The 27,699-nt window shown below is 38.4% G+C and overlaps 1 protein-coding gene across 1 annotated transcript in view; it reads right to left on the bottom strand.

Annotated features, from left to right (window-relative positions):
- CFAP54 (cilia and flagella associated protein 54) overlaps nt 1-27,699 on the bottom strand; it is a 347,358-nt gene that overhangs the window by 207,908 nt on the left and 111,751 nt on the right. The window contains exons 17-24 of the mRNA XM_043967706.1: nt 26,350-26,478; nt 24,163-24,292; nt 17,154-17,229; nt 16,924-17,037; nt 11,376-11,385; nt 7,721-7,897; nt 4,131-4,223; nt 3,578-3,763 (exon numbers count right to left, since the gene is read on the bottom strand). Coding sequence (XP_043823641.1) covers nt 3,578-3,763; nt 4,131-4,223; nt 7,721-7,897; nt 11,376-11,385; nt 16,924-17,037; nt 17,154-17,229; nt 24,163-24,292; nt 26,350-26,478 — 915 coding nt within the window. The remainder of the gene's footprint in view (nt 1-3,577; nt 3,764-4,130; nt 4,224-7,720; nt 7,898-11,375; nt 11,386-16,923; nt 17,038-17,153; nt 17,230-24,162; nt 24,293-26,349; nt 26,479-27,699) is intronic.

The following is a 27,699-nucleotide window of genomic DNA, read 5'->3' as shown; positions in this document are numbered from 1 at the left end:
AGCTCTTTTTGTGGTGGCTAAGAATTAGAAATCAAAGGAATGCCCATCAATTGAGGAAAGGTTAAACAAGCTGTGGTATTTTGATGGTGATGGAATATTATTGTGCTATAAGAAATGACAAGCAGGATGATTTCAGAAAGGCCTGGAAAGACTTGTATGAACTTATGTATAGTGAAGTGTGCAGAACCAAAAGAACATTGTGCACAGAGACAGCAATATTGTTTGATGAAGAACTGTGAGTGACTTAACTATTCTCAGCAATACAATGATCCAGGACAAACCCAAAGGACTACTGATGAAACATACTATCCACCTCCAAAGAAAGAACTGATATTGATGGAATACAGACTGAAGCATGCTATTTTTCACTTTCTTTCATTTTTTCTTTTATTCAAGTTTTTTTTGTACAAAATTACTAATATGGTAGTGTTTTACATAATCACACAGGCATAAGCCATATCTGATTGCTTGCCATCTCAGGGAAAGGAAAGAGGTGGGAGGGAAAGAGGGATAAAAATTTGAACTAAAAAAAACTATAAATACAAATGTTTATTATTTTTAAAAACTTAATTTCAATAAAGGACCTTTGAAGCATAGGTTAATAATTAATTGGAAACTAAACCTAAACCTAAAGAATGTGCAATTCAAAGAACAAATCATAGAAACAATCAATCAACAACTAATTTCCCACCCCCACCCCGACTGAATCAACAATCTCAATACAAATAATGATAACATGCAACTAAAAAACCCTAGAAAAACAACAAATTTAAAATCTCCATTTAAACACAAAAATAGAAATCCTGAAAATCAAAGGAGAGATCAATAAAATTGAAAGTCAAAAATCCATCAAATAAAACTTGAAACTAGTTTTATGAAAAATAAAATAAAAAGTTGGCTAATTTGATTTTTAACTAATTAGAAGAAAACTGAAGAATCAGACTGTTTTCTCCAGTACTCTATGAATACTATTAAAAAGTATGAGCAGTCAGGGGGCAGTTAAGGGGTGCAGTGGATAAAGCATCAGCCCTGGATCCAGGAGGACCTGAGTTCAAATCTGGCCTCAGACATTTGACACTTACTAGCTGTGTAACCCTGGGCAAGTCACTTAACCCTCATTGCCCTGCCCTACCCACCCCACCCCCCCAAAAAGTATGAGCAGTCTTTGCACAATCTGCAAAAGATAAGCTATTGCTTGAGATGGAATTTTTCTGGTTCAAACCAAGTAATCAGCCTAAAACATGATTTACTTTTTTAAAATTATAAAAGTATTTTATTATTTTCCAGTTACATGTAAAGATAGTTTTCAACATTTGTTTTTATAAGATTTCTAGTTTCAAATTTTTCTCCCTCCTTCCCCTCCTCCCCAAGACAGCAAGCAATCTGATATAGGTTATATATGTACAATCACATTAAACATATTTCTGCATTAGACATGTTATAAGAGAAGAATCAGAGCAAAAAGGAAAAACCTCAAAAAAGAAAAACAACAGCACCAAAAACAAAAGAAATAGTATGGTTCAATCTGCATCCATATTCCACAGTTCTCTTTTTTCCCTGAATTTGGAAGGCATTTTCCATTATGAGTCCTTTGGAACTATCTTGGACCATTGTATTGCTGAGAAGAATCAAGTCTATCACAGTTGATCAACACATAATGTTGATGATACTGTGTACAATGTTCTTCTGGTTCTGCTCATCTCACTCATCATCAGTACATGATTTACTTTTAATCTGAATGTTTCAATATGGCAAAAGAGTTTTGGTTTCATTGTGATAGCTAGCCTTTCGATTGCTGGAGGTTGTAACTGAGTTATTATATCCCAAAAAAGTCATTTTCCCATGGCCATATCTCTGGCTATGAACCATGACAAACCGAGCTAACCTCAGACAAGTCTGTCTCTGGGCATGTCTACTTTCCAACTTTGCAGGATCTGACAAGCTCACAAAGCCTTCGAGAAACTGCAATTGTCTCTGTGTCACAATAAGGCATCAGAGTTGGGCTTTACAGAAAATTTATTTGTAGGGGGGAAAAGAAGAATTCACATGCTTTTATGTCTTGTTCTATACCTAAAGCTTTTGGAATTTGCCAATCTAAAACACGAAGTAAGAAAAAAGATTTAGAAAGGGGAAGATTTGGATCATTCATATAGGGAACTGTTTTAAGTTCTGCCTCTGACTCATACTGATCATGTGACCTTGGGCAAGTCACTGAATCTCTCATTGTCCTTGGCAGCTAAGACTAAGATGCATAGGGAGTAATGGTAAAAGGAATTATCCTCATGCGAGTTCCTTATATCAATGAAATCATGGATTCTGTCCCTAATCCTATTCCCTATGAAAGGAGGGAACCTAAAATTATTTGGATGGGTTTAATTTTTATTTATTTTCTATTTGTATCATGGTAAATTTTTAGTAGAGTGGATTCTTAGTTGAGTAGTCAAATATTTCCTCATTTCTCACCTGGCTGTACTACTCTGAAATTTCTTTTTCTTCTCCTTCATGCCTGGGAAGCTTATCATTGGGATTTGTGATGATTAAAAATTTGAGAGACAAAGTTTCTGGGTAATTTAATTATTTTATTAATAAGACCAGCAGGTTATTAATAAAAGCATGGTCATTTGGACATCTCTCTCAGACCACAGATAATCATGGTGGCAGGGCTCACAGCTTATATACCCTCCAAACAGTAGGTGGTTCATCAAACAACCATTAAATCTAATTGGGTAACATAATTGGAGGAAGGCTATATTAAAATGAAGGACTATACCAGACTACCTACAGCTTTAGGCTATCAGTTCAAAGAACTATACCCTTTTCAACAGGTGGGACCCCTGGACAGAGACATTATCCGTACTTGGACTACTCCCAGCCTTCAGGAATCTAGACAAACGGATCTATCTCTAACCAAGCCCAATAGAGCACAATGAGCTTTCCCCATCTTAAATTCCTTACAAGCTTGGGATGGATATGACCAAGATGAAAAAATTCAATGAAATCTTATTATCAAGGAGATATTAGACCTTGAAAAATCAAGGCTTTGGAAGAAGCAGGGAAGATCAGAGTCTCCTCAAGATCTCATTTATTAATCATCATTTGTTACAGATTATTTCATTAACCTGTAAGATCTTCTCAGCCTTGGTACTCAACCTCATTCCTACCCTCTGTGTCTCTTATTGGAGGGGTATGCCATGAACTCCAAACCTCCATTTAAGGAGAGAGCTCAGCTCAGACATCTTATTTCTCACCTAGCTACACTACTCTGGGACTCCTCTGACTTCTCTATCCTGATCCCACAACAGGTACCTTCTTCTCTTGTGCCCCGTTTCAACTTCCTTTTATGCATTATCTTCCCCTATGAAAGTGTAAGTTCCTTGAGGGCAGGCACTTTCTTTTTTCTCCCATGTTTGTTTGCCCAATGTTTTAGCAAAGTACCTGGCACATAGTAGATGCTCAATAAATATTTACTAACTATTAACTATTTTGGTTATCTGTTATTTTTTTAAACAGAAACTAAAATATTAAGAAAAACTGGACTGGCAGGGGACAGTGTTTCAAACCTTAAAACCTGCCTTACCTCAGTCAGATATAAGCGAGTAGTAATAGTAGAAAGTGGTGTGTAAATCAGAATTGGCTTAGATGTCTCTCCAATTGTGTCCCCAATAAGTTCTCCATCGGGGCCATAAGCAGCAACTGCAAATAAGTATTTTTCATTGGGCTCTAAACCAACAACTTCTAAAAGGGTTTTTTCATTAGCAGGCACCTATTAACAAATAACAAACATATCAGACTACTCGGCTTACATTATGTCAACATCCACACTATTTTTAAAATGTAATTCAATAAACTACTCAAAAATAAAACATATTTTTGTCTCCTGTGATATACAGGGTGTCCCAAAATCTTAGTGCAGTTCTAGGCTTTAATATCTTAAAACTACATTAAGACTTTTGGGACACCCTGTATAATGGGAGATTAGTTATATTTCAAGTGAAAATTCAACAGATTCCCTGAAGCAAACAGTAAACATCATCCTTATTTAAGGGAAAAAAGCTAATCTGTACTAATTAGGCAACTTTTAGGAAAAAAAAATATATGCCAAAGATAGACAAGTGGTGGCTTTGACTTACTGGTTCTCCAGAGTTTGGAAGACAATGGTGGTTCAACCTTACTTTTCCAATACATGTTCCCATCTGACATCCCAAAATGGTATACCAATGGACCTTTCAGAAGAAAAAGACAGCTTCATCATGTGCAATCTACAAGAGGTATTTAGCTTGTCTCATCTCATTGCATCAAGAAGGAATTACTTTCTGAATAAGTACCAAGTTTGCCAATGAATTTTAAGCTCCTAATGGTATGAGAAAAACAATTATCTCAATTAATTCTTCACCAAAATAGCAGATTTAGTGCTAGCCTGCTCCCATGACTCAACTAGATTCTGATTTTCTAAGAGGTTCTTTAAGCTCTACCTTGACATTTAAATGTTAATACCTATGCCAAAATGTCAATGTGGGGCAGGTTTCATCTGTAGTCAAATATGTTATCTAACACATTAATGTTAAAATATAAGACCTGAGGAATAGCCTCATAAGCTACCTTGTCCTTAGGTATCACTTTGCCTAATTTCCCATTTCTCCCCCACCTCCAATTAGGCAATAGATGTCGGGAGCCCAGGAGAAGGCAGAAGGAGGGAAAATATGGTGATTGGTGATGTCTGGGATTTTCTAGCAATGACCTGATATTTCTGTCTGCATCTCCTCTCCATCCTACCCCCATCTTCATTACATCTTAAACAGTCCCACTGGCAACACTTGAAGCCTATACCAAAAGACACAAGGCCTCTAGGGGCAGACAACTGATTAAAAGAACTGAAATACAGTGGATAGAAAAAAAGAATTCTTTTACAAAAGATTTTTGAAACTCAGTTCCCCAGTTTTCATAGAGAAAATTTAAAGGTAATGGTTAAGCATTATTGTTCTCAGTTTAAATTTTTAAAAAGCTAAAATTCAGAATTCCAGAATTAAAAATCTCTGCAAAATAATTTTTCAAGTTTTATTTAAATAAAGCCTCTTAAGTACTCTATTAAAATAATACTTGAGTATGTTCTAACTATAAAGATAGCAAATAATCATTATATTTGGACAATTTTTAAATGCCATATCCACTTTAAAAAAATAAGATGTATTAGTTCCCAGAAATAGTTCTAGGGATTATAATTTCCTAAAATTTTTTATTTTGCAAATTAAACTGCCTTAAGAAGAGATTTTGTGAAGATTTTTTCAATGGCTGAATTCTTAAATTATAAAAATCTTCTCTTTAAATAAACACATAGCACCATCTAGTGCTGTAGCCAAAGACTAATATTTTCTGAAATATGAGGCATCAGCAGACATAAAGTATTAGATGCTGGCTCTCAAAAGTAAGGCTTAAACATTAGAGACTTATTTATTTCTACTGCTTTCCAAGTATCCTGAAGCTAAAAGAATATAATGACACCATAACTGCTCACATTTACATGGTGTTTTGCAATTTTGAAACCTATAAGACAGAGGTGGAGGTAAACATTGCTACCCATTGTGCACAAATTAGAAAGCTATGGCTTAGAGAAATTTGAGTGACTTTAGACATAAACACTTTAACTTCCTCATTTTAAAGATGTGGTAAGTGAGGCTCATTGAGGCTGTGACCATCCCAAAGTCATACCACCCATAAATGTTGGGGATCTTCAAAGCCTAATCTAGTGTTTTTCCCATCCTCACCTTCCAATGGAATGTAAGTGGTTTGAATAAGGCCTTTGTCATTTGTCTTAATAAATCCAGCACCTAGCCTAGTACCTGGCACATAGCAGGAACATAATAAATATTTTTTGGTTGAATAATTATACTGTGCTGTCAGTCACAATGAAGTGACTGAACTTAAACATATCCCACAGAAACATAAAAACAAAAACATTTAAAAATGAGCCAATTGGGGGCAGCTAGGTGGTGCAGTGGATAAAGCATTGGCCCTGGATTCAGGAAGACCTGAGTTCAAATCCAGCCTCAGACACTTGACACTAGCTGTGTGACCCTAGGCAAGTCACTTAACCCTCATTGCCCCACCAAAAAGAAAAAGAAAAAAAAGTAAAAATGAGCCAATTACTCAGATATAGTATTTCAAAATCTAAGGTGATAGGAATAGAAAGAACAAAATAAAACAAAATAACTCTTGCCTTTAAGAGTTTTCTACTGGAAATGATATGATATACATGTAGATAATTATAACACAAAGTAAGGGGGCAGCTAGGTGGTACAGTAGATAAAGCACTGGCTCTGGATTCAGGAGGATCTGAGTTCAAATCCAACCTTAGACACTTGATACTTACTAGCTGTGTGACCCTGGGCAAGTCACTTAACCCTCATTGCACTGAAAAAAAAAATAGACAAAGTACAGAGTGAAGAGGTCAAGGAAGAAATCAGAAATCCCTAGGAATATTCAGAGAGGCAGATAACACTATTACCACCCCAATGGGAAGGTTTCATAGAAGTAGCACATGAACTGAGCCTTGAAAGAAGATAAGGAAGCTGAAAGGGCAGAGCTAAGAAAGGAACATAAACCAACCATGGTGAATACCATATGCAAATGAATGGATACAGACAATAGGGCATGTTCAAGTCCAATTTGGCTGGAACATTTGTGGGCAGTGGGGTAGGGGAAGGAACCAATAAGTAGACTGAGAGATATGAAAGATAAGAGATAGAGGGGGAGCAATCAATGGGGAAAACTGATGAAAACGGCATGAAAGGATGGCATTCAGGGCATAAAAAGAAATGTTGTACTTGACAAGGAGAAGGGCTACCTCGTCTTCTGCAACAAAATCAGAGGAGATAGTTGGTGATATAGAGAGGTTTTAAGATATAAAAGCTGTGTGACCCTGGGAAAGTCACTTAACCCTCACTGCCCCCCCCAAAAAAGTAAGTAGCCCAAATCTTAAATATCTCAAATATTTGTATTCAGCAAAACCAGGGGAGAAACAGGATGGCCTGGAACCCAGGAAGCCCTGACTTTGTGTCAAAACAGTTGGAGTTGATATTCATCTAGAATCAACAAACCAATTCTTTCTTGAGAAAACTTTAGGAACTAGATAACCTTGTGTTGCCTAATGCCACAATGATTGTTGTTTACTTTTTTTTTTTTTTTTAGTGAGGCAATTGGGGTTAAGTGACTTGCCCAGGGTCACATAGCTAGTAAGTGTTAAGTGTCTGAGGCCAGATTTGAACTCAGGTACTCCTGACTCCAGGGCCGGTGCTCTATCCACTGCACCACCTATCTGCCCTGGTTATTTACTTTTTGAGTCATAGACAGCCTTCAGCAAAAGACTAGATCCACAGCACTCCAAACTTCTGTAGGATTATGTGTTCACATAGTTAACAAAGAATATGCCATGGCTATGTGGGGACCTAACTTGATCTATTCTCCAAATCTATTCAATCTCCCCTTATTTCTAGGTCTGGTCAGTCAGTAAAGCACAACCCAAAATACCATGGAAAAATTTTAATATTATAAAGAAAATTAGATTTTGAGTGCCTACTTGATGGGTCAGTGACTAAAAAAGGAGAAAGCAGGATATTTTAAGATAAATTGAGGACTCTACTGAGAACAATCAAATAACCTTCATTATAGTTACTGATAGTTCTCTCATCTGTACTGTACTACAAGTTTATAGTGAAAGAATTACCTTTTTGTCACAAACAAATGGAGCAGGTTTAAATGTCACTGAACAATGAGTTCTAGAAATCAATATGGGAGGAGAAGGAACTTTGCCTTGGGGTATTTTAGCATCCTCTGCATCCTTCTGATACGAGTACAGGGCACTTTGCTCTGATTCAGTCTTCTTAATTAATGACAATGCTTCCTGCATTTAAGTATAAAAAAGAAATATGAATATTAGTGTATTAGGCCTCATTTAGAAATACAGGCTCTTCTCTTATGCAGGAGATGGTCTTTGACTTATGGCAAAACATGTAGCCTTGCATTAAATAATAAATACTAGAGAAGTCATTTGCTGCTCCTCAAGAAAGTTAAGAATGATGACCAAGAAACATCATAAATGATCTAATACATAATATACTTCTATTTGCAGCAACACGCTACCTATGATGCATGAATAATAGGCCTTAAAACCATAACTGTCTTACTACGTTTTAGCATTTATTTTATAGTGTATTTTAAAATATAATTTACATTTTTATAAAATTCTAATACCATTTTTATTTGTATATGCCTGCACCTCTAAAATGGCATGAGCCCTGCTTTTTTATATGTGGCTATAGTAAGTTGGACCCAGATGAGACAAACAGACTACGAAGCAAAAGACAGCTCAAGTCTTTTCATTTATATGGCCTTATCCATTAGAAAAAGATGTATTAATGAGTGTGAAAGCAATTGGACCATACAGAAACCACAACTAAAGCAGTTATTACAGAATCAAATGATCAGCTTTTTAAAAATTTAGGTAATTTAGGCAAATTTAGGCAAAAAGGCACCAAAAGTAATAAAACGATAATAGGAGACCTTAATATTCCTCTCTCACAGCTTGACAATCCAACATAAAAATAAATAAGAAGGAAAATGCCATTTATCTGAGTGGAAATATAAAAATACACATTCTTCCTAGAATTCTATAGTATTATTACAAAAATTAATCTTTAAAAGGAGAAAGAAGGCACTTTATCAAATTCTTTGTGTAAAATAAGTAAGATCCTAATATTCAAAACAAGGAGAGACAAAGCAGATAAAAAGAACTACAGATCATTCTCACTCATTAATATTGATGACAATTCTTTAATAAAATCCTTAAGAGAACACCAAAGTTATATATGCAGAAAACAATTCATTATGGTCAAGTTGGATTCATACCAGAAATGCAAGGATAGTTCAATACTAAAAAAACCAGTTGGCACAGTTAATCTCTTAAATAGAAAAAAGCACATTATTACTTCAACAGATACAGAGTCTTTGACCAAATACAAATACGACACTCATTTTTATATTTAAAAACATCTAAAAATACTTAAAAAAATTTTTTTAAAACATAATCATGGAAGTGCCCTCCTTCAATATGATGAAACCAAATGGGGCTAAAGCAAAGCTATTCTCTTTCCCCACTATTATTTGACATATTACTAGAAATTCCAGCTACAGTAATCAGACAAAATAAAATTAAACACTAACAAAGAGAAAACAAAATTATCTATTTGCAGGTGACGAGATTCTCCAAATTAATATGCAACCTAAATATAAAAAAGAGAGAGAGAAGAACAGAAGGAAGTAAATTTCAAAACCATAACTAGGGAGATAATTCTTAACCAAAAAAGAATAGAGGTCATTGTTAAAGGCAAAAGAAGTCCATTTATTACATAAAATTTAAAACCCTTTGCACAAATAAAATCAAAAGAGATAGAAGAAGAGGAATTACTGAATAAGAAAAAAACACTGGCACCAAAAGAACAAAACATGAAAAGAGAAAGGTTACAGCTATCAAAGCAGAGAGACAAGCTTAAGGAGCAGGTCAAATGAGTCCTAATTCTTCTCTTTGAGCATTTCATCCTCTGGGGACTCAAAGCTACTGTCCTCACATTGGTGACTGGATAATAGCTGTCATGGGCATGTACACAGGTATGTGCAGAGAAAAGGAAACAGATGAATAAAATGCCAGAGGCAAACATAACAGAAATGGAAAATATTGGATGTTGGAGGGGATGTGGGAAAGCTGAGATGCTAATCCACTGTTGGTGGAGTTGTGAAAAGATCCAGCCATTGTGGAGAGCAATTTGGAACTATGCCCAAAGGGATACAGAACTGTGCATACCATTTGATCCAACAATACTACACCTAGGTTTATATCTCAAAGACATCCCCCAAAAGAGAAAAAGACCTATGTGTGCAAAAATATTTATAGCAGCTTTTTTTTGTGTGGTGGCTAAGAATTAGAAATCAAAGGCTTGCCTATCAATTGGGGAATGGCTAAACAAGCTGTGGTATATGATAGTGATGGAATATTATTGTGTATAAGAAATGACAAGCAGGATGATTTCAGAAAGGCCCGGAAAGAGTTATATAAACTGATGTATAGTGAAGTGAGCAGAGCCAAGAGAACATTGTGCATGGAGATAACAATACTGTTTGATGAAAAACAGTGAAGGACTTAACTATTCTCAGCAATACAATGATCCAAGACAATCCCAAAGGTCTATTGATGAAACATACTATCCACCTCCAAAGAAAGAAGTGATATTGATGGAACACAGACATGCTGTTTTTCACTCTTTCATTTTTTTCTTTTATTCAAGTTTTCTTATACAAAATGACTAATATGGTAATGTTTACATAATCATAACCCATATCTGATTGGCGTATCACCTCAGGGACGGGGGAGGGGAGGGAGGGAAGGAGGGATAAAAATTGGAACTCAAAACTATAAAAAAATGTTTTATTACTTTAAAAAAGATTATATAATTTTGTACATAGAAAAAATAAATAAATAAAATGCCAGAGGACTGTGGCTTCAGATCTGGAGAAATGAAGTATGAAAGCTGAGCTACTGAGAGGTTCTAATCCAAACATGTTAGAGGAAAACAGGTCCTTTGAAAGATGTGAGAGTCCAAACATGGGGAGGGGGAGGGGGAAGGGGTTGCAGGACTGGGGTGGGAGGGTCACAGATACTCTCCAATCCACAACTTGAATAGCTTGAATTCAAGGAATGTTGGTAGGGGTCCTAGGCAACTTGCTCCTAAATGAATTTTAAGTATTATAGGATAGGATAGTTTTCATAGGAAGTCTGATTCCTCGGCTAACCCAAAATTTGGAATCCCCCAAGTTTCCTGACTGGTAATAGGTTATTCAAGGAGAAGTATATAGTGCCTACTATGTGCCAGGTACTGTGTTAAGTACTTTACAAATGTCTCATTTGGGGCAGCTAGGTGGCACAGTGGATAAAGCACTGGCCCTAGAATCATGAGGACCTGAGTTCAAATCTCACCTCAGATACTTACTAGCTATGTGACTCTGGGCAAGTCATTTAACTCCAACTGCCTTAAACATTCATGGCCATCTCTAGTCATCCTGATATATATCTTGCCACTGGACCCAGATGACTCTGGAAGAGACAGTGAGGTTGGTGACCTTGTACAACTCTCTCTCACTTCAATTCATTTAAAGTCATGACATCTGTCATGGTCCTCTTTGATAATGAAGGACAAACAATAACAACAACAAATGTCTCATTTTATCTTCACAACTCTTCAATGTAGGTGCTGTTATTGTCCTCATTCTACAGGTGTGAGGAAACTGAAGGAAAGAGCAGTTGAGTGACTAGCCCAGGGTCACACAACTAGGAAGAGCCTAAATTTGGATTTGAGCTCAGTTCTTCCTGACTCTATCTTTCCATTGTGTCATATCATAAAATTGTATAGCTGACAAATACTAGAGAACAGGAGATCATAATTTTTTTGTGTGCTATCTTCCCCCATTAGATTGTAAGCTCCTTGAGGGAAGGGACTATCTTTCTTTTGGTTATTTGTATATCCTTTCCTTTCCTTTCCCTCCCCTGCCTTCCCCTTGCCTTCTTTTCCTTTCCTTTCTCTCCCCTTTTCTCCCTCTTTCCATATGGAGAATTATACCCTTATGTTCCACAGCTCTGCCCAAAGGAATACAAGAGTGAGACTGAAGACTTTACACAGCCCTTGCTCATTTAAATCCAATTCATTGCCTCCCCAATATCACTGTCCTCTTCAATAATGAAAACCACAAAGATTTGAGAACTGACTGACTTCATCTAATTTTGTTTCCAGGCCAACAGAATTGCCTGGGGCAGACAGATAGTCAATTCCAGACTTGATTATTTGTGGATCTCCACTCCCGAGATTCCAAGCTTTCTTTCTGTACTTTGCTTGTTATGTAAATAAAACGGCTTACCTTAGGAATTTATGAATCTTAACAAGTAATTGGGAAAAAAATATAATCCTAAGAAAGAACTTATGAGATACTTAACTCTCACAAAGGTAATCTCATCACTCTCAGCTTGTTACATTAAAAGGACTTAGCTGATGAAACTATAAGGTAAATTAACCCAGAGGCAATCTCTTCCCTCTCTTTACTCTGTTGGCCAATATAAACCCTGTCCCTAGTCCCCATCTTTGGGTACTCCTAGTGCTCACTATGGTGTTATCACTAGTAATAACTCCTCTGTCCCAATTAAAGACCTTAATTTTGTTACATTGATTGTTTCATTAATTTTCAGGTTGACTAGACAAACAACACCCCCAGCACTTAGCACAGTGTCTGTAGGCACTTAACAAATGTTTATTTTGTCGAATTGATAGCTTCCTCATTTTCTAGATAAGAAAACAGAGTCAGAGATAGGAAGGAAATTGCCCAATGTCACAGAGCAAGTTAGTGTCATAATAGGAACCAAACCCTGGGTCATATGAAAACTGGTACAGTACCCTTCTCCATTACAGCAGACAGTTTTTACCACAGTGATAAGAAAGAATTAAAATAGTTCACAAAAAATGCCATATTAATCTAAGAGGAACCTGATCTCCCTAAAAGAAAGAGGACTAATTTGCCAAAAAATATTAAATTAGTATAATGATAAACAACAAATACAATAAGGAAATAAATTATTTCACTGGTGATTTGCCTTTGAGGAGTCCACTTTCTTCACCCGATTTATTAGCATTACTGAGTGAAGGAATTTCCAAGCTGGAAGGGACCTTAGAGGTCATCTGGATCAATTCTTTCTCATCCATTTTAAGGATGAGAAAAGTGAGTTCTAGTGAGGTCAAGTGACTTTTCTAAGTTCAGAGTGATATATAGAAAGAGTACTGAAATGGCAATAAGAAGACCCTGTTTTAGCTTTGCCACTAAGTCACTGTGACCTTGGAAAAATCACTGAAGACAAATCATTATTTTTTTTCAAATGATTATAGAGAAACTCTTAGGGTTGGGGATGACAAAAAGAGGGGGAAAGCAGCAGCATCACCCTCTGTTTAGGAGGGAGGTTGTTGTTCTGCTAGATTTTTTTGGTTGTGTCCAACTCTTCATGACCCCATTTGGAGTTTTGTTGACAAAAATACCGGAGTGGTTTGCTTTTTCTTTCTTCAACTAGTGTTACAGATGAGGCAACTGAGGCAGAATTAAGTGACTTGTCCAGGGAACCAGAGCTAATAAGTGTCTGAGGACAGATTTGAAGTCAGGAACATGAGTCTTCCTGATTCCAGACCCCAGGCTCTATCCTGAGGGCTAAAACCTAAACATGGGTGGTGAAAAGAAATTCAGGGACCCAGAGAAAACTGTCAGAAATGGCAAGGCAAAGTCTTCCCTGACACATGTCTTTTACATAAAATGTTAGCTTTCATTGCAAAAATGTTCACTTTCAAAGGAAAACATTTGTTTCCACAGGAAACATTCCACTAAAAAAAGATGCAAATGCTTCAAAGACTGCAGCCAAATCAACCATTTCTTCTAAGTAGTTAAGCATACTTTGCAAAATGGAAGGGAAAGGAATAGGAGGGGTGACCTGGCAGCAACTGGAGAGGGGCCAGTGGGGAATGAAAGAAGTGTTAATGCTGCCTACCACTAAGGCTTTGCAAACACTGTTTCAGTCAAAACACAAAAGCTCTTTAGGAAATATCTGGACTTATTCATAGTGGCTCAGAGCATATGTTTTAAAACATAACACAAGGTCTCCAGGAAGCCAAAGGTGATTACTTCCCTCTATTTTACATCTCTTAAACCTGCCCGGCAGCTGAACCCTCTCTGCATGTAATCTTCCCCATTACTGCATGAGCTCTTAGACACCAGAAATGTTTTTGCTTCTCTACTTGCACCTCTAGTGCCTAGCACACAGCAAGCATTTAATAAACATTTTCCATTCCGTTGTTATTTGAACTAAAGGAAACATTTCCTTCATAAAATCAGCTGATGTAACTACTGTGTTTCCAAAAGGCAATTCAAGATCTAAGACAAGTAAAATCTAGAAATATCACTTGATTATTTTTTACTTCCTTTCTAGCCTACTTAAATCATGTAGTTATATTTTTAAATGTGTTGAAATAATAGAGTCCAGATTATAATACCAAATACATTTAATTTTTCTTGGAGCAGACCATTTACATGTTAATATTAATAATCATTTACAGATTTTAGACTAAAGTCCATCTACTAAATTATGGAAGGGTTGCAATTTGTATCCATGGAGGGAATAGACCACACTAATGAAATTACAGACAATTCAATGAGTTGAATTAAGTGGATTAATTGAATTAAGTTGAATTAACAAGTATTTACTAAGTATTCACCCTTTGCCCTAGCCATCCTACTGTTGGGTCAAAGAGGTCAAAGACAGGAAGAATCAGTTGCCAAACACACCAAAATAATCATGGAGTACTCTTGGGGTAGAGAAGAACTGGAAACAAAGGAAATGTCCATTAATTGGGAGATAACTAAGGCGCATGAGTGTAATATGCCGTAAGATACAGTTAATATGAAGGATTCAGAGAAACCTAGGAAGACTTCTATGAACTGATTCAGTATTAAATATGGAGAGCCAGGAAAGGAATATGTTCCATAGCTACAACAATGTAAATGGAAAGAACAAAATAACAAAACTGAACTTCCATAATTACAATGACCAAATAGGCTTCTCAAACTCAACTTATCTTTCCTCCAAAACAACCCTCTCTTTTTCTGAACTTTCCTACCATTTTCAAGGGACCAGCAGACTTCTAGTCACCCAGGTTTGCACACATGGTGTCATCCTCTACTTATTTCTCTGCTCACTCCACATTGTCATCAATTTCCAAATCTTGTACAGCTGGGTCCTGATCAGTGCAAATAATGAGTCCTATGAAGTGATCCCATTATTTGAATTTTCATTGAATATTTCCATTTGGCTGGAACAAATTACCACATTTTACATATTAATTATAACTTCAAATAGTGCAAATTCGAACAATGTAGAAAGTCATGCAACTACATTTATGCCAGGGAAAATATTAAGTAATGCTAGCATCTCTATTTCTGTCACTCTTTGAATAAATATATATTGAATCCAATGTTAAAAAAAACTTTCACTAACACTAAGAAAATTCTTAAGTATTCATTTTGTCAACAGTATTTGTTAAGTGCTTACTAAGTGTAAAACATTAAGGTATCCAACTTGTTCTCAGGAACCTCCTTAGATCTCTTATTTAAATGTCTAATATGTTAACACTGCATTTAATCATATTGATAACATCTGTGCCAGGGGGCAAGGGGAATTTACACAAAGGATCCTTCAAATACTTGCCCTATAGAACAAAGAGTCGCTATAAAGCAAATCCTACTTTCTCAGTAAATTCATTTGCAAAAGCATTAATGTATTTCTTTAGGAAAAATTAAATCCCCCAAGATGTTAAGCTGGAGGAAGGAATTAGCTACTGGTTTTTACAGTGCATGCAATTTAGAGGAAATGTGCTGGAAGACAGAATCCTTACCTAAAGGTCACTTTTTCCTTCATAAAACTAGGTGAGAGAATAGAAGCCTATACCAAGCTCTCCGTGCACAATGATCTGCTCCATTGCATTTGTCAAATATTTGTACTTTTAACCCCTCCTTCCCTCTTTTTTTTTTTTTTGGTCATGAGAAACAACCCAACAACCAGGTGTGGGTCCTAGAGCCACTGAAGTGTAAGAGACCTCAGGTATCACTTACTTAAACTCTTCTATTTTGTAGATAAGGGAAAGAAGGAAGCTTGAAGAAGTTGGCCAGTTCTCTCAAGGTCATACATAGGCAGAGTTGGGTTCAGAATCCTTTTCTCCTGGATCTCAATTTAGGGCTCATTCCCTTCTCACCTCCACATTCACACCTTTCCCTTCTCTTCCTTTGGAAAGGTATTTAACATATATAATGAATATGGTTTATAAAAAACCACACTCGAACAGTTGGCATGTTATCAAAATCCTACAATCTCCAGAGGGATTGGCATTCAAAGCCTTCCACAAATGTGATTCAATCTGCCTTTCCAGTTTTCCACTCTCCTTTGCATACTCCACACTCCAGACTATTTACTTTTCTCAGTGTACTTTGCTTCATGCTTTTTCCTATACTTAGGACACATTCACTCATCACTTCAACCTACTGACATCCTGCCTATCCTTCAAGGCCCAGCTCAGATGCTGCCTCCTCCCTTACAGCTTCCTTGACCACCTATCAGAGAGGATGCCCCCTTTCTCCAACATCTTCCTATGCCTAGAAAAGTGCCTTGCTATGGTAGGCACCTGACTGATATTTGTTTAATTGAATTCAACTGGACAAGGAAATCAATTCCATAACTTGGTCCCTTTAGACCTTCTCATTCTTCTTCTATCTTACTACCCCCTTCACTTACTCTTCAATGCAAGGACACAAGTGTCCTTCCTGCTCCTCACCCAAGACCCTCCACCTCCCAACTACAGGCATTTTTACTGGTTGTCCCCATACCTGGAATTCTCAATTCTTCATTTCTGCCTCTTGGCTTCTTTAAGGCTTGGCTAAAACCCTCCCTTCTGCAAGAATCCACCCCAGATCTCCTTAATCTTAGCATCTTCCCTCTGAGATCACTCCAATTTTATAATGCGTAAGTCTTGTTTGTACATAATTGTTTGCACTCTGTCTCTTCCATTAAATTGAGAGTTCTTTGAGGCAGGGAACATTTCTTGTTTGTTTCTTGTTGTTGGATTTTAGTTGGGGTTGAGGGGAGGGTGTTGATTTTGCCTTTCTTTTTATCTCTAGCACTTAGCACTATGTCTTGCACACAGTGGGTGCTTAATAAATGCTAGCTGATTTGTTCACAGTGACAGGAAGCTGTATGAGACATTAGAAATGTGGGTTGGTTGCAATGGAGCATGTCAGTCTCACCTCCAGTAGCTTGGGATCTGGAGGGGATCTTTCTCAAATAATAACAGAGCTTTCTGCATCAAGTACATTGCTTTGGATATTCGATTCTTGTTGATTTTCTCAGTATATACGACTCTGTAAAACGAAACATTCATTTCAGTCGGATCATGTGAAAACATTTTTCTATCAAAACTGGATCAATGCCCTGTCCTAGTCTACATAATTTGTTTCTGACTCTGCTCATATTTTACTGTGAAATAACTAGTGCTGGCAGACCCTTTCTGAGCTTCTTTTGGGCAGGTGGTTTCTGGAGAGGAGGGTCCCAAGCTGAAAAAGAAAAGGACTCACCGTTAGAGTTAAGTCTGTGTCTGCAAGAGTTGCCATTTTCTAAACTCACAAGAGTTGTATCCTGAACCCCTTTGGCAGGTCTGGTGAAGCCTACAGGCTCCTTATTAGAATCATGTTGGGAAATGCATACAATAAAATAGAGTCTTGCAAAAGATAACAATTAGGGTGAAATACAGTTACCAACATATATTTTTAAAAGTTTAAAGGCTCCTACATTGAGTCCCCACACTATAGATTTTTAAAATGCTAGCTCTTCCATCATACCACCCATTTTCCTCACTTATAGAAAGGAAAATGAATCTGCAGCCAATTTCTTACTTTGATATGGGCTTATCTGTGCCTTCTCCCCTGCCCCTTCTTTCCTAATACATACCTCACTCCAAAAGGTAAAATTTAATTTTTACCTTACATTTTACATATATCAATGGCCAGATATTGGGAGCTCTCCATCCTGCTTTGTGAAATAGAAGCCCCTATCTCAAGCACACACACACACACACACACACACACACACACACACACACACACACACACACCGTTTCTGCCTTGTCCATTGCCAGTAGTAATGGGTTAGCACATTCCAGGCCACCAAAAGCTCTTCACCTGTGGTCATGGCTCAATTCACAACTACTACTGAAGTGCTTCCAATCTGCCTAGCCCTGTGGGAGGTGCTATGAGGATATACAAATTGTGTAACTTATTCCCTGGCCTTGTGAAGCTCTTAGCATTTACTGCAGAGATGAAGCTGGCATGTGAATTTTACATCCGATTAATAGATGCACAACAAGCAGACCAATGAAGACAAGAGTTCAAACTCTTGTCTGCTCTCCAAAACACATCTTGAGTACTGTGTTCTGTGTGCCACAGTTGAAGAAACTCTATGAAACTGGAGCATTATCCAAAAGATAATGATCAGGTGGGTGAGGGAACTCAAAGCTCTATATATTGAAAGAGAATCTGAGTTCAAATCCCACCTCCCACACTTACTACTTCAGTTTCCTCCTAATCTGTAAAATGTGAAGATGTGGCAGAATTATCTAAGATTTATAACTATGGACTTTACCAGATTTGCTAAGAACAGCGAATCTCTAACTGAAATGAAATGTACTCCATTTAATGCCAACAAAGAAGGTCCCTATTTCTCAAATGAATGAATGAATCACTCAAAGGTGTGAGTGAACAAGTCATAAATCAGACTGAGCAGAATGGTCAAGGGAAGGCTTTTTTCGGAGTACATTGATCTGAGCATGTTCATAGACAAAGGAGAAGGAACCAATGGAAAATAAAGATTTATGAGAGTAAGGGGATATGTTGCTGAGGCAAGATAGGAAGGAATGGAATCAGAGAAATGGGGTTAGTCTCGGCAAAGAGTGGGCACACCTCATCTGAGATGGGAAGGGAAGATAAATGATGATGCTGAGAAGTTTTGATGGATAAAACAGGGAGGGGAGAGGGAGCTCCCTCTGAGGTGTCTCAGGCTCAGCAAATACTGTAGGAAGTTGAGGCATCTGCTGGGCATCTTGAATACAGCCATTCATTTGCTATAATGACCTTCCCACATAATAGGTCCTTAAAAATATTATACACAATTAAGATCACTCTACAAAAAGGCTCAAAAGAAGATAATTTGATTTGTGTCCAAAAGACAGATCAATGGTAAACCATAGAGTCATTCTGAAAAAGGCTTTATACCCACTTTTGAGAAGATACCAGAGCTAACAGGAGTGAACTACAGTATGTTGAAGCAATAGTTTATGGGAATAAAGAATGGCCTCTTCCTCTCAAGAGATGAGCACTTCACAGAAGCAGTCCATTTCCACATGGAGATGCTTTTCTGAGGTAAGCCTTGGCATCTCAGTGAAAAACTATAGCCAACTGGTGTTTCCACATTTTGGGGGGGGTGAGGCAATTGGGGTTAAATGACTTGCCTAGGGTCACACAGCTAGTAAGTGTAAAGTATCTGAGGCCAGATTTGAACTCAGGTCCTCCTAAATCCAGGGCCTGTGCTCTATCCACTGCGCCACCTAGCTGCCCCTGTTTCCACATTTTAAAATTATATACCATCACAGTATTATGAGAGACAGAGAGAGAGAGAGTGAGACATTTGATTGTAAGCCTAAGAGGTCATTGTTTCTTCCCAAAAAAGGGTGTCACCAGAACCAAGATAACCGGGGGTACTTTGGGCAACTTTTAAGATTGTAGAGAAGATCTCTACATATAACTGGAAAATAATAAAATACTTTTATTTTTTAAAAAAAAGATCGTAGAGAAGACACAGACCTGTAAAGGTTGGGGGAGATTCCTTATCCAGGAGTTTAGTACCCTCTATCAGTGAAATTCCAGGCTCGAACCCTATCCCTAATCCCCATCCACTATATTGCAGGACTACAGCTTTGGTGTTGGAAAGGACCTCAGACCCCCTCGCCCAACTCTCCTGTTTTACAGATGAGGAAACAGGCCCAGAAAGGTTGTGACATGCCAAAGGTGGCGAGGGGCAGAGCCAAGTGTCAGGCCCGGGTCCTCTGACCCCAGATCCATCACTCCCACTACCCCTCGTGCTTCAAGCTGAACATCTTCAAAGAGACATCCTCCCCCCTGCCCCCAATAGATCACTCTTTGGGGCTTGGGCACTCACTGTTCAGCATGTATTTAGGCAACTGTCCTTTAACTTACAGAAAACAGGGCTATTTTTGCTTCTTCAACTGCTTTGACCAAGCCTTCAGAGGATGGTGGCTGCTAAGAAGAAAACAGCCCACAGTAGGAAATAATGAGGAGGAGAGAGAAACCCTCATTCCTAGAATTGTAGGGGGGCAGTGGAGGCAAATGCACCACTCAATACAGTAGCACAAATTAAGGGGGTCTATAGACCTGATCATCGGGGATGGGTTCATTAAAAACCCTCAGTAGTTTATCATTTCAATCCCTGTTCTGTCGAGAGCAATCTGGGAGATGCTCCGATATTGTTTCGCCAAGACTGATTTCCATTTCCTTCCCATTTTTCCAATATATGCAATAGTGAAGGGTGTTCTCAGGACCCAATTTAAGTGCTGACTTATGTATTATCTGCACATTGAATCAGGCAAAGAGTTTCATGGGGAAGGCTCTACACCATTCAGGGAATCGCAGTTGCTTTGAGCTGTACTATTTCAAATTAACCAGTATCTGGATTTAATAAATCTTAGTGCATGTGAAAACCTAACAAAGCCAGGCTCAAACTTAGAAAAGAAAGTAGATCTGAGGTCTAATCAGGGCAGCTTCTTCAGTTCTATTCTCCAATTACTCAACATTTAACAGAAGAAAAATGGTAGAGATATACGAATATCATGCAGAACAATAGAAGGATCTTGTCAAAATGTAACCTGATATTGGGGGGGGCAGCTAGGTGGTGCAGTAGTAAAGCACAGCCCTGGATTCAGGAGGCCCAAGTTCAAATCCCGGCCTCCAGACACTTGGGTATTTACTAGCTATTTAACCCTGGCATGTCAACTAACCCTCACTGCCCCACCAAAAAACCAAAAGTAACCTGATAGAGGAAATATTTTATATTTTTATTATTATATTATTATTAAATAGCTAGCATTTATATGGTACATTAATGTTTGGCAAACCAATTTACAAATATTGTCCTCATTTGATTCTCATAACAACCCGTTAGGTTGGTACTATTATTACCCCTATTTTATAGGTGGGAAAACTGAGGCAGGCAGTGGTTAAGTGACTTTCCCAGGGTCACAGAGCTAGTAAACATCTAAGGTCAATTTGAGCTCAGATCTTCCTGACTCCAGGCTCAGTGCACCTCCTATATGCCACCGTGTCCTGAATGCAGCTGACAAATAACACTGATCAGGTTGTCAGCTTTATTCAAGAGAATGAGATCCAGAGAGAGCATTGTTTCTTCCAGAGAGGAATTGTATCCTCTGGCTCATCCTGACTGTGTGACCCTGGGCAAGTGATTTCACCTCTCAGGGCCCCAGGCCTCCTGGCTGTTAATGAACAAGACTCCCCATCTCTGGGCTCCAGCCATTTTCTCTGGCTGTCCCCCACACCTGGAACACTCTCTCTCCTCCACTCCAAGGACTTACCTCCCAGGCTTCAAGTCCCAAATAAATTCCATCTTCTACAGGAAGCCTTCCACCTTCCCTCTCTCATATAATCCCCACTTATCCAGAATATAGTTTGTTTGTACATGGTTTGTTTGTTTTCTCCTCATTTGATTGTAAACTCCTTGAGGGCAGGGACTGTCTTTTATCTCCTTTTATATCCCCATCTCTTAGCACACTGCCTCTGACACATAGTAGGCCCTTAATAGATATTTACTTGCAGACTGACTAAACTCCAGTGCTACCTGGGACCTTGAAGATGGAATACAAATTCCTATTTGGCATTCAAGGTCACTTATACCCTGACCCCGACCTTCCCTTTGCTGGCTTATTACATCTTCGTTCCGCAATAGCCAAGGCCTCTACCACATGCCAGGGCCACGCTGTGGACACAATGGAGATGCAAAGACAAGAATCAAACTGTCCCTGCCCTCCGGAAGCTTACAGCTCCCAGGGAGAGATAACACGTATACTCTATATTCACATATGCTCAATAAATATGAGGAGACTTGGGGAAGGAGCGGGGCAGAGGCCACGGTGACGAGGACCTACACGGCAGGCCTGGGGAGCAGCTGGTCAAAGGCTCGGGGTGAGAGAGGGAATGGCATGGGTAAGGAACAGCACAAATCCCAGTTTGGTCAGACTGGACCATGTGGAAAAAGCCAAGAAAGACAGGTTGGAACCAGGTCATGAAGGGTTTAAAATGTCAAGCAGAAGAGTTTCTGTTTGATCCTAGCAGGAGAAATGGGGAGTCAGTAGAGTTTACAAGGGGATGATGCCCATGCTTTAGGATAATTGCTTTGGATGCTGTGTGGGAGACGGATCGGAAAGAGAGAGAGGCAATTAAGAGGGGAGAGCCTAAACTAGGGTAGCAGTGTCTGAGTTGAGGGAAGAAGATGAATGTCATGGAGGTAGATTTGAAAAGACTTGGCCTCCAATGAGATAAGCACAACCTATGATTTCCACCTCCATCACCTATGATTCCATGATATAGTATGGAGCTCCCAGAGGAGGAAACTCTACCCATCAATGCAGGTCAGTGCCTCCTGTGAAACTTAGTCTTAGAGAGTTGCCCAGGTTATTGAGCAGTTAAGTGACTTATCCAGAGTCACACAACTAGCATCATTTGTATGAGTGTGTATATGTATATCATTTGTGACTGCATATACATGCATAGCAGGAGGATTGATAAGTAGTAGATAGATAGAAAGAGATAGAGACATAGCTACAGCATTCCCCCCATTTGTAAGAGCAGGCACTAAGTGTCTTATCTTTTTATCTCTTTCAGTACTAAGTGTTTTTTTAAATGTTTTATTGCTGAAATGAATGTAATATGATTGGTTAAAGGCCCTGAAGAAGAGTTAGCCCAGACCTGGCATATAGTAAGCCCTTAATAAAGGACTTTATCATTCATCCATTCAAGATAAACAATTTGCATTTTAAAGTGTGCTTTCCTCAGAAGTCAGTAGGGTAGGTAACACAATTGTTAGCCTCCCCATTTCATAGAGATGAGGAGCCCACAACTCTGAGACAGCTCATGTCACTGAGTAGCAATTCAAAACCAGGTCTCTTGACTCCAATCCAATGTTTCTTCCTCTCAGTATCATTCTCTCTCTAAACATCTGAAGGGCCATCACATGGAAGAGGGACTTTACTGCTTCTTAGCTCCATAAGGGAAAATCAGAACCAATGAGTAGAAGTTAGGAGGCAAATTTCAATTCCATTTGAGGAAAGACTTAGTAACAATTAAAGCCATCAGAAATGTAGAGTTTTCTCATCCTGGAAGGCTCTGGGCAGAAGGCAGATGGATGAACATTGGCTAGGGATGGGATGCAAAGGAAACAGACCAAACAGACAAGAACAAGACAAGATGACCTCAAGAGAGGGGCTCATCCCATTCTAGGAGTCTATATATTTTTGAGAGCCTTGCATAAAAGGCATTGTATACTACACGCCTTCCCTGACCACCCCTAAGCCCCTTTGCCTGATTCATGAGTGCCTCAAGTGGCCCACTCTCTCTACCCTGACTACAACCAACCATTCTCCAACTTTACTCCTCAGTCAATGCCTAGCCATCGACATTGTTGCAAGCGTACCCTCTCCCCTGGCTTTCATTTTGGGAACAATAATCTAAGATGCATTAATACTGAAAGGCATGTGCCATTCTACTCCCCATGGCTCTACTCACCATCCCTGTAACTTCCCAAACTAGAAGACTTTTCCCCGGTCAAAGCTACCAAGTCTGTGTCATCTTCTATTAGAATGTAAGCTCCTTAAGTGCAAGAATTGTCTTGGCTTTGGTATTAATATCCTCAGGATTGACCATAGTACTTGACACACACTAAATACTTAATAAATGTTTTTTTCATTCATTCATTCATTCATTTGGTAATATCACGGCCAATAGAAATGATTGATGTCTTCCCCTCTCGTAAGACCCAAGAAGCTTATATTCTTAATAATCTACTATAACTCATAAAATATTACTCATTTATTTAAATATGTTATTTCCTAGTTCACTGACACACTATCAGAAGATTTATTCAGGGTTTAAAATATTATTATTAATGAATCATTAATAACTCACATTTTAACTTTAATGGTGTCTTGGTACAAATCAATTAAATTGCCATACAAATCAGAGAAGGGGAAGAGAAAAAAAAAAAACATTAAAACTTAGCTTCCTATGTGTTAGAGAATGAGAGAGGGGGAAGGATTTAGTTAAAAGATAACTCTTTTTAAACCAGTTCTAAACTTGAATTTGACCCAGAACTGTGCCAGCATTATGAAACTACATGTTAGCAACTGATACCTTTGAGTTGGTCAAGGAGCGTAACCGCTATCCGGTGCTGAGTCAGAATGATCTCCAGCTGCAAGTCCATGATCAAAGTATTGGCGGTGAGTGGCTTGCCAGAAGTGCTATCTGCTGTTGGAGGGATAACCTTTTGTCCATTTAAGTCATGTGAAAATTAAGAGGAAGGAGGGTTATCCAAACATTAAAATGAGTGCACAAAAAACCCCAAAACAAGAATCAGATATAAAATAAAGAACAAAATAATTCACCCCAATAAATAAATGCCTTTTCATCCCCAGGGTCAGTGCTTGGAGAAATTGTGAAATGGGAAGTTTGCCTTTGGGGGGACTCTCCTTTCAGTGGCTTCTTCTTATGGTCTTGTTCTCCTTCAATGTACCATGCCTATCTTGTTTTCCATTCCCACTGTGCCTTCTTCTCAACTAGTGGTCATGAATCTCCCTAAATTATATGGAAAGAAGCAAGGCACAAGCATAGAGCATCTGACCAGTGATGAGAGAAGAAAATGGAAAAGAAGATGCAAGAAACATCTAGAATTTGATTTCTTCCCACAAGTCCTGAGACAACAGTTAAACAGAGGAACTATCTGAAATGGGCCATTCACCTGTGAACTGACGGTCAAATGCACTTGGGTAAGCAAAGCAAGATGGCAGGAAAAACGTGCTATTAAAAATTAAACCTCTGATTAGGAAATCCCAGCTCAAGATCTCCTATGAATCCCCAGTGAAGGGAAAAAAGTAGTATAAATCACTAGTTCATCGTGAAGCTAGAACCACAGAAAACTGAAGATCTCAGCTCTAGCAGGTATATAGGAAAGGGCATATTCCAGTGACCTACAAAGAAAGAGTTAATGCATATTTTTCATCCAAAGCTAATTGGCCATTGCATGTTGTCAAGACAGAATTAGGATGGGCCTCCCTGCTGGAGGAGGTGAAATTAATTAAGAAATGCCTCTCTACTCTCTGGCTAATTGGAAGGGGAACATGTTCCTTGAGAAAATGAAAGAAATGTTTCCAGAGGAAAGCAAAAGGATCCATGGAGGCAGAGGGGGGATCAAACCTGCATAAGATTGGAGGATAGAAGAGTATGACTCCAAGAAGGAAAGAAAGAATGCTCATTTGGTCAGACAGCAAGATCAAGACTCTTCCCAAAGGGTGATAAAACTAGACTCTGGGGAGGAAGCAGCTTGTGCTCCTGGCAAGTGAGTGGTATAGCAGACAGAATCCAAGACTTGTAGTCAGAAAGTCCCAAGTTAAAATCTTACCTTAGATTACTTAGCAGTTGTGTGACACTAGACAAGTCATTTGTCCCCATTTTTACAGAAAAGAAAACTGAGACTAAAAGAGATTGATAACATCTACCTCACAGGGCTACTGCAAAAATCAGATGAGATGACATAAAGAGATAAAATGTTTTGCAACCTTTCAGGTGCTATACAAATGCTAGCAACGACTATTATTACTGCAAGGAATGACAAGGGAAATCCAAAAGCCCAGCAAGAAAGGGTCAGCTGTTACTGGCCAAAGGAGGAAGCAGGCTCTCTGGCCAGCTGGTGAGTCCCTGATGAAGAGGACCAAGGTAAACATGAGATGTCACAATCATAAGCAGATCTTGGAGAAACAGCATCCAATCCTGAGGTGCTTTGTCCAAGAATCTCCCAAGGCTGGTCAAACAAGATGAAAACTGCTCACCCCTAAAGACTCCTAGCAGGATAAGTTATACCACAAGACAGCATTCCCAAAGCATCTCTTAACTCGCAAAGCAGCTCATAGTTTTTTTACTTGCCTTCATAATAATTTCATCCTTCAAAAGGGAGAAGAGCCAACAAAAGAAAGCTATATTCTGGTTTTGATTTTCCTCAACGAGGAGAAACTGACTTCCAGGAGACAAATCATAGAAACTTTGGGGTTGGAGGAGGAGGAAGTATTCATATTGAAATGTATTATACAGAAAGAGAGGAAAGCCTGGAATAATCTCACATACATTCTCGATGTATATGAGAAGAGAGGGAAAGCAAAAAGGAGAGAGAAAAGGAGAGGGAGAGGAAGAGACAAGTCACACTCACCTCACACCCCCCTCAAAGAACATTAGAGAGGAAGGTAGATGCCTACTCTATCTATTTGTAGGGTCAACCCTATTCCTAGTAATAATCAAGTTCTTTCCAAATGAAGACATGTATGATCTTACCTTCATATGACAATGGTCATATACTGATGTTCCATCAGGCAATGTAGTTCTTGTACGCGACATCCCTATGATAGTAATTGCATTGTCAAGAGTCTCATAAGCCAAAAGTAATTGCTCCTCAGGTGTTTTCTGAAAATTAATTGAAAGACAAAAATATTTTGATGAAAACAAAATCTGAGTCAGTCAGATGCATAATTTTGGAAAGTTCCACAAAATAAATGGGATATAAGCTTTAAATATAATTTTGATCGTCATCTGAAGATAGCATTGAAAAAAATTTTATACATAAGTATCATTGAGAAGTTGCCTATATTTCTTTAAGATTGATTTGTCTTTGAGTAAGTATGAATTGTCCACAAAGCTAAAAATCATTGTCATAACAAGAAGTCATGTTTTTTCCTAAGAGAAATTAAGGTTTTTCTTTAAAATTTTTACTTTATGTTATTGTGACTTATTAAGTGACAGCAAAGGCAGGTTTTAAATTAATTTAAGTGATGGAGCTGAAATAACGACATTTTCATTTACTTAATTCTTATTGAATGCATTTTTAAAGAAGCGTTATTAAGTGCTTCCTACATGTGCCAAATACTCTCCGAACTTCTGGGGATATAAATACAAAATTAACACAGTCTCTGCCCTCAAGAAGGTTCTAAGGTGAGGAGATAACGCAGATGAAGCAGTGGTGAGTAGGGGAGGGCATTCTTTGGGCTGGGAAGTTATAATGATAGTGAATAGTACAATAAAGGACTATGTCCTATAACATCCTGTCTAGTAGCAATGGCAGTACTGATTGGATTATACTTCCAGAACTGGAAATAAGGTGGAGGTACAGAGACAGGGGAGAGGGAAGTGAATCGAGGCTGGCGTCAAGACCTATATGTGGTGGGCCCACAACCACCCCAACCAGAACCAAAGGGTCCTAGGCCAGGCACAACTGCAAATTTAGAAATAATGTTTTTAAGACATGCCATTTTTATTTATTTATTTAGGGTGAGGCAGTTGGGGTTAAATGACTTGCCTAGGGTCACACAGCTAGTAAGTGTTAAGTGTCTGAGGTCAGATTTGAACCCAGGTCCTCCTGAATCCAGGGCTGGTGCTCCTGCGCCAGCCAGCTGTCCCTAGAAATTCCATTTTTAATATCAGTGTTCATCCATTTGAAAATAGCATGTCAGGAAATATACAGATTATACAAATCTACATCATTGAGTAAACATCTAGATGCAGTGGGGAGAAGGTTTGATTCCCACCCCCACCTCCATACTAGGTCATGTAATCACAGAAAGTAAGGGACAGAGAAAGAGAGAGAGACAGAGACAGACAGACAGACAGAGTGACAGAGAGACAGAGACA

The sequence above is a fragment of the Dromiciops gliroides genome, chromosome 5, assembly GCF_019393635.1.
Source record: "Dromiciops gliroides isolate mDroGli1 chromosome 5, mDroGli1.pri, whole genome shotgun sequence".
In the NCBI taxonomy this organism is placed as follows: Eukaryota; Metazoa; Chordata; class Mammalia; order Microbiotheria; family Microbiotheriidae; genus Dromiciops; species Dromiciops gliroides.
The sequence above is the reverse complement of the archived record's forward strand: the minus strand, read 5'-3'. Positions and strand labels throughout refer to the sequence as shown.